The 13,158-nt window shown below is 38.0% G+C and overlaps 1 protein-coding gene across 1 annotated transcript in view; it reads left to right on the forward strand.

Annotated features, from left to right (window-relative positions):
- The window catches only part of Vps50 (vacuolar protein sorting 50), a 323,674-nt gene that overhangs the window by 115,053 nt on the left and 195,463 nt on the right, over window positions 1-13,158 (forward strand). Inside the window, exon 6 of the mRNA XM_067141007.2 lies at window positions 1,912-2,124. Coding sequence (XP_066997108.2) covers window positions 1,912-2,124 — 213 coding nt within the window. The remainder of the gene's footprint in view (window positions 1-1,911; window positions 2,125-13,158) is intronic.

Consider the following 13,158-nt stretch of genomic DNA (forward strand, 5'->3'; position numbering starts at 1 on the left):
TCCAAAGTTTTGAGATATAGATACTCATTTTAAAATTTCACCCCCCTCTTCACCCCCTTAGCGATGGAATATCCAAAAATCCTCCCTTGGCGAGCACCTACATCTTAATATGAATCTATGCACAAAATTTAATTTCTTTATGTCCAGCATTTTTGGCTTGGCGATGATGAATCAGTCAGTCAATCAGGACAAGTTATTTTATATATATAGATGTTACCATGCAGTACATTGGTACTTCATTGGTATTACCTTCCCCCACACCAGGTTTATAAAATCTCTTGTTTAGAATCTTTAGAAATCTTCAGTTTGCCTTGAAATTGGGGACAGCTTCAAATACTTGAGCAGTGAACTGATGCAGGGCTGGACATTGAGATCAGTAAAAGGATTCAAGAAGGAAATGCATTGTACCAGAGTGTGACAAATATGGTGTGGAGAAAGGAAGTACCAATGAAGTGTAAAGAGGGGATATATAAGTTGTACTACTGCCCAATACTGGCGTATGCAGTGGAGACCTGACCATTGACAGAAAGACTGGAGTGTAAAATCTACGCCTGTGAAATGCAGTTTCCAGGAAGTATGATAGGAAAGACAACAAAGAATAGAGTAAGAAATGAGGACATCAGAAAGAAAATCAGAATGGAAAAAACTTTACAATAGAATGGAGAGAGATAACCATACGTGGTTTGGGCATGTTAAGAGGATGCCAAAGCAGACAATGGAAAACCAGATAGAAGTAGGAAGTGCAAGAGGGAAATGCAGATTAAGGTGGTTGAAAATGATGGAGAATAGTATAATTAGAAGAAATCTGGATGGAATGCAGTTAAAGAGGAGTAATTGTGGTTAGATGGAGAAAGATGCCATAAACATCCCAAGTCGGCAGAGCTGGACAAGGGCAATGATTATTATTATTATTATTATTATTATTATTATTATTATTATTATTATTATTATTATTATTATTATTATTATTATTATTATTATTATTGTTGTTGTTGTTGTTGTTATTGTTGTTGTTCATTTTTTTTTTAGTTAATCCTCTCAAAGTACATGTCTCAGTATATGTTATTTTAAGCTGATGCACTGAGGTCATTGCAAGCCTTTGCCTTTCTCATAGAAAAATGCATAGGTATATAAGTTGGCTCATTTCACTGTCTGGGGATTTTGCTCTTTTGGTGATTTTTCCATACCAGTGCTAAACCGCAATAAGTGCAAATTTTTTCTTTCTTTCTTTAAACACACTTTTTGGTGTATTTTAATGTGATCTTCAATTTAAAAGTGCAAAAATTACTAAATTTGTAACTTTAGGCCTTTGAAGTAAAATAAATTGGTTTTACATTGGAGTTTTTTTTTTAAAGATATTCAGTGCAAAAGTGTGTCATCCGCAAATGCATCTGGCTTTTTTTTTTTTTCGGGCAACTTGGCCGTGCGATTAGGTGCGCGCAGCTGTGAGCTTGCATCCGGGAGATAGTGGGTTCGATTCCCACTGTCGGCAGCCCTGAAGATGGTTGTCCGTGGTTTCTCATTTTCACACCAGGCAAATGCTGGGGCTGTCCCTTAATTAAGGCCATGGCTGCTTCCTTCCAACTCCTAGGCCTTTCCTATCCCATCGTCGCCAAAAGACCTATCTGTGTCGGTGCAACGTAAAGCCACTCGTATCTGTTTTACATGGGAAATTGAAGGAGAATTCATTCGCCTTCAGTTCATGACCATGATATCTGCAATTGTCATGGTTTTGTGCGGGCATTGTTTACAATCTTTAGAAATCTTCAAACCCATATTTCTCAATAACCTGATTTTTGCAGGTATCATAGTTTGCACTGGCAGGGTGATATGTTAATTGAGATTCTGTAGTGTTTATTTTGCTAAATGGTGAATAACCAAAGATCAAGCTGATTTTCTCCTTATTTTCAGGTGTGTAACCACTTTGACAATGCTGATTATAGTAGGGTTCAAGAAGCATACCGTTTACTTGGAAAAACTCAGCCAGCCATGGATCATCTTCTAATGCATTTTACATCAGCCATACATACTGCAGCTTTCAATGTTGTATATGGTCATGTGGAATTATCTAGAACCGGAAGGCAGGAATCAAATCATAAAAAGCACTTCCAACAGCTCTGCAGTGTAAGTATATTTCTTATTATGATATATGGGATAATTTTACTCATGAAACATAGAACAATAACTCTGTACTCTTTACAGTGGTGAATATGTTCTTCAGCAACCCTCTACATACACTCAATGAATTGTTGATTGATTTGTCCTGACAAGACACTAAGGACCACTGAGATTTTCTTTCATCAGATTTCATCATTTTGTGTAGTATTCATACATTATCAGTGCCACGTCCGTCTGGCTCCATGGCTAAATGGTTAGCGTGCTGGCCTTTGGTCACAGGAGTCCCAGGTTCGATTTCTGGCAGGGTCGGGATTTTTAACCATCGTTGGTTAATTTCGCTGGCACGGGGGCTGGGTGTATGTGTCATCTTCATCATTTCATCCTCATCACGATGCGCAGTTTGCCTACGGGCATCAAATCAAGACCTGCATCTGGCGAGCTGAACATGTCCTTGGACACTCCCGGCACTAAAAGCCATACGCCATTTCATTTCAGTGCCACATCTGTTCATATTTTTGTTGGTTTACAGTTAACGTCTTGAAACAGTTACCCTGTACCATTTCATATTACCAGGCGAGTTGGCCATGTGGTTAGGGGCGTGAGCTTGCATCCAGGAGATAGTGAGTTCAAACCCCACTGTCGGCAGCCCTGAAAATTGTTTTCCATGGGGCTGTACCTTAATTAAGGCCATAGCTGCTTCCTTCCCACTCCTAGCCCTTTCCTATCCCATCGCCGCCATAAGACCTATCTGTGTCGGTGTGATGTAAAACCAATGGCAAAAAAAGAGCCATTTCTATTTTGTTGGTTTACAATGAACATCTTGAAATAGTTATCCCCTACCATTCTTACCCATACATCCCCTGTTGATGGTGGACACAGATGAAGAATACAACCACGGTATCCTCTGGCTGTCGTAACAGGTGACTAAAAGAATAAGAATATTTATTTCACCATTGATCATTTGCATGAAATAGGTTTTGTCATTCAACATTACAGTATTATTTCTATTTCTATTATTAAAAGTCAATATGAACAATTTTAATTTCCAAGAATTCCTTTACATCAAAAATGGATTTTTCAACATCCAGTTATACCGTTTTCTTTTAAAATTATTGATGGACACATCCTGTGCAGAGAATGGTAATTTATTAAAAAATATTATACTATTTACTTTATGTGAGTTACCTGTTTTCACTAGTCTATGTCTTGGGACATAAATATTATCCTTATTTCTAGTATTGTGTTGTTGGATGTTTTACCTGATAGTAAGTTCATTCAGATGATTTTTAACATACAATAATGAGATAAAATATATATTTATACAAATGGGGCAACAGTGCTCAAAAGAACCAGCTTTACACATTACACGAACAAGCTTCTCCTGTATTAGCAATACATTATGAACATAAGATGAAGGAGGTCCCCACAAAAGCAGCCCATATGAAATATGGGACTGGAAGAGTCCAAAATATGCCATTCTCAAATAGTGTGCTGTTACCAGTTCCCTTAATTTCCACATAAGATATGAGACCTGTGATATCTTTTTACAGACATGACTGACATGTACTTCCCAGCTTAATTTGGTATCAGCATGAATACCTAGTAGCTTAACTGACTAAATTTCTATATCATTGGACAATCCTAACAGATGATGTTGAGTTTTATTCTTGTTGTCAAGTAATTTATTAGATAAAAACCATTTCACTGCAGTCCTAAAAGCTTCTTGTGTCATCTCTTGCAGACTTAATACGCCCTGATTCATGTTAATTAGTGTTGTGTCATCCGCATTTGATATAACTGATTGTGACACAACATTTTGTGGTAAGTCATTAACAGCAACATGAAAGAGAAATGGGCCAAGTACAGATCCTTGTGGAATGCCTATCATAACATCTTTCAATGTAGAATGTCTGTTTCTAATTGCTACAAACTGGCTACAAAAGGAGCGGCTAAGGCACGGAAATGGATTGTGGCTTTGGTCCCATGTGTTGTACCCCCTATGGATGGGAGGGCTGAATATTTACACGGGTAATCCCTGCCTGTCATAGAAGGTGATTAAAAGCAGTAGTGTAGCCTGCTTTTTAGACTGGGGCATGTAATCTGGCTAATATTCTAAAAATCTTAATGTTACCTAAACTCAAATTGGGAATACTGAGCTCGATAGCTGCAGTCGCTTAAGTGCGGCCGGTATCCAGTATTCGGGAGGTAGTAGGTTCGAACCCCACTGTCGGCAGCCCTGAAGATGGTTTTCCGTGGTTTACCATTTTCACACCAGGCAAATGCTGGGTCTCTACCTTAATTAAGGCCACGGCCGCTTCTTTCCCATTCCTAGCCCTTCCCTGTTGCATCGTCGCTATAAGACCTACCTGTGTCGGTGCGACGTAAAGCAACTAGAAAAAAAAAAATGGGAATACCAATTTCTCTGATATGTGTACTACATTGCTAACATAATGTTAAGTAGTATGTAGAGAACAGACACTGAAAATAGTGTGTGTATATTTTAAATAGTTTTAAAATTTTTTCTCTTATGCTATATAAGCAATACATCGATGCTATCCATTTCAGTAGAGCTACAAACAAATGTTAAGCACACAGGAGAGCAGTTTAAAGATTCAAGATCATGCAGATAACATAAATGACATATCGTCTAAAATGTACTCTTCTTTTAAATTATCTGGAATTGAAGAGGACAAATTGGTGTAAATATTTGTGTATAGGAAGAGAAGTTAGGGATTGGAACAATTTACTAAGGTAGATGTCCAATAAAGGAGCCTCCATGGCTCAGACAGCAGCGCGTCGGCCTCCCACCGCTGGATACCGTGGTTCAAATTCCGGTCACTCCATGTGAGATTTGTGCTGGACAAAGCGGAGGCGAGACAGGTTTTTCTCCGGGTACTCCGGTTTTCCGTGTCATCTTTCATTCCAGCAACACTCTCCATTCTCATTTCAGAGCATCTTATCAGTCATTAATAAATCACTTTGGGAGTGGCGACCCCATCGTACTAATAGCCTATATCTGTTTCATTCATTCCATCCCTGACCCGGTCAATGACTGGAAAACAGGTTGTAGGTTTCCATTTTCAGATGTTCAATAAATTTCCAAATTATTTGCAATTATTCAAGAATTCCTTTACATCCTAAAGTGGATTTTTCAACATCCAGTTACAGTATACAGTTATCTAAATTTAGATCAGGGTTGATTGATTGATTGATTGATTGATTGATTGATTGATTGATTGATTGATTGATTGATTGATTGATTGATTGATTGATTGATTGATTGATTGATTGATTGATTGATGAAACTAGCTGACTGCAAGAGCACAAGATATAGCTGGTGGGTGTAGCAGCGAATGAATAGGGCTGAATAATTAATAAAATGATAATAATAATAATAATAATAATAATAATAATAATAATAATAATAATAATAATAATAATAATAATTTTATTGCAGCCAAATGGCCAGACAAAAAGAAGAAAATTACATAAAAATATACAAGTAATTTCAAGTCTGCGCTCTGGCGCCTTGGTTTGCATAGTCTTTAATTGATTTGGTTCTTTCCCTGCACAGTTCTATGTGGTAATGTTCACATGTTTTTCTGCATAAGTTGTATTCACACGTCTCAGCTGGCTCATGGTATGATGTGTTCTTACATGAAAACCGTGTACCGCCAGTCTAGTAAACAAGTGCCTCATCTCAGAATTGGATGTTGTCCATGTCCGGTCTATCATGGCCCCCGCTCCACAGAACTCTTGGGGTGTTTCTTCTCTTTTTGCTTTTAAAGTTGATAGAAGGTTTTCCGAGGCTCTAGTGTTGGGTAGAGTCAAAAGTGTCCTTAAATCCTTGATAAGGAATGTTTCTCTTGCAGGGAGGTAGGCGAGTCTGGAGTGTGTAGTCTTTGACAGTCCTAGTGCTCTTTTGATGTATAATGGATTTACCCTTTCTAGTATGGATAGGTTCTTTTCGGTGAGATGTGACCATATAACTTCTTTCCTATACATTAGTATTGGCATTATTTTAGCTCTAAATAGCATCATTGCTGTCTTTAAGTTGAGGGTTCTAATGTAGCCTATCTCATGCACCGCCCTTGTTGTCCGCGTTGCTTTCTCAGTTAGATGCTTAGTGAAACATTTAGTGCTTTTTTGCAGTGCGATGCCTAGATATTTGAAATCATTTACGATGTTTATTGTTGTCCTCTTGATGCTGATTTCTGCCAATGCTGGGGCCTTTCCTCCCTGTCTAAAGACCATCATTTCTGTCTTAGATAAGTTGATCTTGAACTCGTGCTTGGAGCACCATTTCCTTATGTCATCTGTAGTGTTTTGGAGTTTAATGATGTCTTTTGATCCAACCACTATATCGTCAGCATATGCGTATGCTACTATGCCCTCTCTTTGGGTTATTCGCATTATTTCTTCTACTGCCAGAATGAATAGTAAAGGGCTTAATGGATCTCTCTGCAGTACTCAGTTTGTTTGGAGTATCGGCTCTGAGACTGAAAGATTGTCAGATATTTTTATTTTGTTCCATTGGAGCATTGAGCTTACACTTATCGTCCATATATTGTTTTTGCCTAGAGTCTCTTCTAGTTTCTCTATTACATTCTTCCGGTTTATGAAATCAGAAGCCTTAGTGAAGTCTATAAATACGGCGTAAAACTTTTCTCTTCCTTCAAGAGCTTCTCAGATGTGATTTAACAGCAGTTCTATTGTAATTAAAGTTGATCTTCCTTTTCTGAACCCGAATTGATTTTCTGGGAGATGTTCGTTGATTGTTTCTTTTATTCTCTGAATTAATAAGAGCTTTAATTGCAATCATGCTCCCCTGCCATGAATGTTTTTCCATCACATCTCAGCAACAAGCTTGTCTGAGCACATATAAATCTTCAAATATGCTGAGAACATTGTTCAAGAGAGCATCTGCCTTTGTCAGATCTGATATCTGTTAAACAGTTTCAACTTTCTTCAATATTACAGTCATATTACATACTAGCTGATGTACCCATACTTTGCTACGGGATTCTCAGAAAGACTGACTTGGTGGTTTTCCTAACTGAATTCAACATAGGTCATTACAAAAACGTCAGTAGGAATGTAGCGATTGAAAGCAATGTTATCATATAAAATATTCGATCAAATGAAAACCGCACACTTTCTCACTTTCAACGAACAGTACTACGGTGCCGATCTAAGAGTCCTAAATTCCAGAGCTGGAATAACCAGGTCGCAGACTGCCCTGAACACTCCTCTGTCATTATTCCGTTAAATATGCACACTACTCATTCCAATCAGTGCCTCAGAGTGGGGATTGAATAGCTCGAATACTATGATGAACCAGTGTGTTACGTACCAGATATATCATAAAATGTATGAACCAGAGGAGTGGCATACTAAAGAAGAAAGTTATCTTACTCCCCAGCTACTTCCCGCCAATGTACAGGTTAGGCTGTTACAGTCGGTACGACCATGCAAGTTGCCTGTGTGGTTAGGAGCGCGCAGCTGTGAGCTTGCATCCGGGAGATAGTGGATTCGAACCCCACTGCCGGCAACCCTGAAGATGGTATTCCGTGGTTTCCCATTTTCATACCAGTCACACCAGGCTGTACCTTAAAGCCAAGGCCGCTTCCTTCACACCACTATTCATTTCCTATCCCATCGTCGCCATAAGACCTACCTGTGTCGGTGCAACGTCAAGCAAATTTAAAAACCCTCGGTACGCTGCAGTAATCCTATCTATCGGGGATGAGAGGAAACGGAAGACAAAAAGCACATCACAACAAACAATGGTCAATGTAATATTATTGTTGATAAAGTTTATATGCTTTCTATATTGCACGCCTTTACATTAGTTTTCTTTCGACTCTGATATTAGGGTGTCTTACAAAATTATTTATATGGTAGACTGTAGTTCCTTATTCTCAGAATTTACATACCGATTTTCACTAAATTCTGTTTACCCATTTTCTCGTGACTCAGCGCTGATATGGACTTAGTAACAAAAATCCAAATTCATGAATATCTCTGATTATATGCGGTACGGTAACAATGTATAAGACATAAGTGATCGGAAATTTAATAACTTCTTACATAACTACTACCAGCTTACGACATAACTAAAGTTATGTTAATTATGTAGTATTTATCGATACGACCACTAATAACATAAATAACTTATTTGGGAGTTACATTTCAGGTCTTCCCCTAAACTACCATTTCACTCAACGTGCATAAAATAATTTGTAGCCTAGATTGCAGTGGTTCATCACCCGACATTACATACCGATTTTCATTAAATTCTCTTCAGCTGTTTTCTCGTGATGCGTGTACATACATACATACGTACATACATACATACAGACAGACAGACAGACAGACAGACAGAAATTACGGAAAAGTAAAAAATACAATTCTTTTCAAATTTTGAGCAATGTACAGACAAAACTCTTATTTTATATATATATATATAGATTACATTTCAGGCCTTCCCCTAAACTACCATTTCACTCAGTGCGACTAACATTATTGATAGCCTAGATTATTGCGACCTATTCCCCGACTTTGCATACCAATTTTCGTGAAGATACGACCACTAATAAAATAAATATTTGACAATTAAATTTTAGGCCTTTCCCTAAACTACCTTTTTTTCTCAGCGTGTATAGCCTATATTGTAGCGACTTATTTCCCATCCTTGTCAAGCGATTTTCATTAAGACACGACCACTAATAACATAAATATTTGAGAATAAAACTTCAGGCCTTCCCCTAAACTACCATTTCGCTCAGTGTGATTAAAATAATTTATAGCCTAGATTGTAGCAGTTCATCACCCAACTTTACATTCCGATTTTTATTAAATTCTCTTCAGCCGTTTTCTCGTGATGCGTGTACATACATACATACATACATACAGACAGACAGACAGACAGACAGAAATTACGGAAAAGTAAAAAAATGCATTTCCTTGTTACTGTGGACATGACCGATACAGAAATACAATTCTTCTCAAATTTTGAGCAATGTACAGGCAAAACTCTTATTTTATATATATATAGATTTCATTTCAGTCCTTCCCCCTGAACTACCATTTCACTCAGTGTAATAACATTATTGAGAGCCTAGATTAAAGGGACCTATTCCCCGACTTTGCATACCAATTTTCATGAAGATACGACCACTAATAATATAAATATTTGACAATTAAATTTTAGGCCTTTCCCTAAACTACCATTTTTCTCAGCGTGTATAGCCTATATTGTAGCGAATTATTTGCCATCTTTGTCTAGTGATTTTCATTAATACACGACCACTAATAACATAAATATTTGAGAATAAAATTTCAGGCCTTCCCCTAAACTACCATTTTGCTCAGTGTGATTAAAATGATTTATAGCCTAGATTGTAGCGGTTTATCACCCGACTACATTCTGATTGTCATTACATTCTCTTCAGCCGTTTTCTCGTGATGCATGTACATACATACTGATAGACAGACAGAAATTACGGAAAAGTAAAAAATGCATTTTCTTGTTACTGTGGACATGATCGATACAGAAATACAATTCTTTTCAAATTTTGAGCAATGTACAGACAAAACTCTTATTTTATATATATATAGATTATATATCAAGAGACGGTAGACAGTTGTTTATTACTACTTACATCAGGAGTTTCTCCTAATATCACTGTCACAAAGGAAGCATTAGAAATTTCCTTTATTTTACGGGACATAAACTGCACCCTTTAAAGCAATCAAATCGTCCTGAATTTCAGCCGAAGTTGCTTGAAATACAGTTGACTTTTCCAGGTGTTCCTTCAGGGACATGTCATATGTTACAAACTTATTTAAATATATAATTACCGAGCTCGATAGCTGCAGTCGCTTAAGTGCGGCCAGTATCCAGTAATTGGGAGATAGTGGGTTCGAGCCCCACTGTCGGCAGCCCTGAAGATGGTTTTCCGTGGTTTCCCATTTTCGCACCAGGCAAATACCGGGGCTGTACCTTAATTAAGGCCACGGCCGCTTCCTTCCACTTCCTAGGCCTTTCCCATCCCATCGTCGCCATAAGACATATCTGTGTCGGTGCGACGTAAAACAAATAGCAAAAAAATATATATATATATAATTACCGGGCGAGTTGGCCGTGCGCGTAGAGGCGCGCGGCTGTGAGCTTGCAACCGGGAGATAGTAGGTTCGAATCCCACTATCGGCAGCCCTGAAGATGGTTTTCCGTGGTTTCCCATTTTCACACCAGGCAAATGCTGGGGCTGTACCTTAATTAAGGCCACGGCCGCTTCCTTCCAACTCCTAAGCCTTTCCCATCCCATCGTCGCCATAAGACCTATCTGTGTCGGTGCGACGTAAAGCCCCTAGCAAAAAAAAAAAGAATATAATTCTCTCTCTTTATAGATTCCTCACTCTCTTGTCATGACCACAAAGAACAAGCCCTTGCTTTTCTAGAAACTATACATTCTGGACGAAATGTGCAAAGATGGTCCCATTTCTTTTCATTGCATTGTGCTATTCAATCAAAAGCATGTATTGAGTTATCAAAGAAAATTCTATTCCTGAAGGTTTCCCAAACATTTTAAGTTTCTTTTCACATATATGATTACAAGAGTAGGTACGATTTTTGGCTGCCTTATAAATATTATTTAAATCGTCATAGACATTTGTGGTCCACATGGAATTTTTGTTGGGAAAAAAGAAGGTAATACCGGAGATAGCTTATTCAACATCTTAGAACTGCATAGCCACGACTCATTTTCATAAATTCTCATAATGTATTAGACATTTTTAAATAAGTTATTTGTTTCCTTTAATTACATCATCATTCTCAGAGAAATTTGAAGTTTGAAAACTCCTAACCTCGAGTTTGTCAAAAACGCACCTGTTGGATCCCATATTTGACATACAGTGCACTCAGAATGCTATGCAGCTCAATCTAGCCACACTCACGAACTGCATGACCCCTTGGACATTCCCAGTGAGAGTATATACCAAGCTCATGTGATAAGAGGGTTATACCTCTATAATTTTCACACTTCTTCCTATTTCCTTTTTTGAACAGTGGTACAATGCATCATTGTTGCCAATCCTCAGGTATCTTTTCATCCTTCCATATGGCATTGAGAGCTCTGTATAGCCACTGTAGTCCAATGCTTCCTGCTGCCTTAATCATATCAGCATTGAATTCATCTTTTCCACTTGCTTCACCTTTGGTCATTGCTTTAATTGCCCTTTCGAGCTCCAACTATGTTATCGGGTTCTCTTTTTTTTTCTCCGTTTATTATTTCCATTTCCTTATCACCTTCTTCCTCCGAGCAGTCATCCTCATTATAAAGTTTTAAAAATACTCTGCCATCACCTTCTGATGACCCTTTTTGTCATGTACTATGGATCCATCTTCTCTATCTAATGCCTTGATTTTTTCTTGATTTATTATTTTCGATTTTATTACTCTGTATAATAGTTTCTGATTTCCTCGACTATCTTGCTCAATTTTGTTGGTAGACTCTCCCCAACATTTCTCCATTTCTTCCTTTTCTCTTTACTTGTAGTTTCAGTCTTTTGTATTCCACATGTAACCTTTCTATCTTATTCTCATCCCTCTGATACGTTTTTTGCTTTTCCTTGTCCATTTCTTTCTTCATCTTATTCCTTTCTTTTATTTCCTTTTTTAATTTGTCTGTCCACCACCGTGTCTCCTTTCCCTTAACTTTTTCTTTTGTTTTTCCGCATACCTCAATTGCTGCTTCCACAAATGTTTGTCTTAAATTGTCCCACTCTTCTTCTCCACTTCGTATTTCCGTGTTAGGCAACTTCCTTTTTATACAATCTTGGAATGCCATACTTTTATCCTCCTCCTCCAATTCCCAAATGCTGATCTTTGGTTTCTTCTTCAATACAATTTTAGGGATTTTGACTTGTTTTAATTCCACAATTAATAAACTATGATCACCTTCCATACTTTCACTGGAGATTATCTCTGTATCCATGACGTATCTTCCCCGTTCTCGGTCTGTCATTATAAAATCGATGAGTTTTCCATACTGTCCATCCCAACTATATTGGCTGATCTTCATAAACCATGTGTTCTTTATTATCAGGTTATTTCTGATACAGAGGTCCAACAGTTTCTCTCCCATCTTCATTTCTGTCGCCATACCCATGTGGGCCCAGAACATTCTCATACCCCATTCTATCAGTTCCCACATGAGCATTCAGATCTCCCATTATCATGATCCCATCTCCAACAATATGTGTTTCCAGTTCATTGAGGAAATCTTCTTTCTCTTCCATGCTACATCCTGTCTGTGGAGCATACACTTGTAATATCTTCAGTAGTTCCTTGTTTACATGTATGTGCATTATTATAATCCTTTCTTACCGAGCTCGATAGCTGCAGTCGCTTAAGTGCAGCCAGTACCCAGTATTCGGGAGATAGTAGGTTCGAACCCCACTGTCGGCAGCCCTGAAGATGGTTTTCCGTGGTTTCCCATTTTCACACCAGGCAAATGCTGGGGCTGTACCTTAATTAAGGCCACGGCCGCTTCCGTCCCACTCCTAGACCTTTCCTGTCCCATCATCGCCATAAGACCTATCTGTGTCGGTGCGACGTAAAGCAAATAGCTAAAAAGAAATCCTTTCATTTACATACTCAACTTCAGCTATTGCTTCAACATTTGATTCACTACAAATCCCACTCCATTTCTTTTCTCTTTACTGTTACCCATTCACATTCAGTACAAGGTGTACCCCTTTCTTAGTTTCTTCATTCCTTTCCCTTTCCATTGTACTTTACTTAATCCCAGGATGTCAAGTTTTCATCTCTCCATTAGGTCAATCAATTCATTTTCCTTCCTATTCATTCTTAAAATATTTGTTGTTCCAAATCGGTTTTGTTCTCTGATCCAACACTTGCACGAACATCAGCATTACAATCATACTGTGCAACTGTAGTCAGAAACTTGTCAATTCCATTTCCATTTTTAAACTCCATCCGAGACTTGAAAGCAAGTAGAAATTTACTCATCT

The sequence above is a fragment of the Anabrus simplex genome, chromosome 2, assembly GCF_040414725.1.
Source record: "Anabrus simplex isolate iqAnaSimp1 chromosome 2, ASM4041472v1, whole genome shotgun sequence".
Lineage (NCBI taxonomy): Eukaryota > Metazoa > Arthropoda > Insecta > Orthoptera > Tettigoniidae > Anabrus > Anabrus simplex.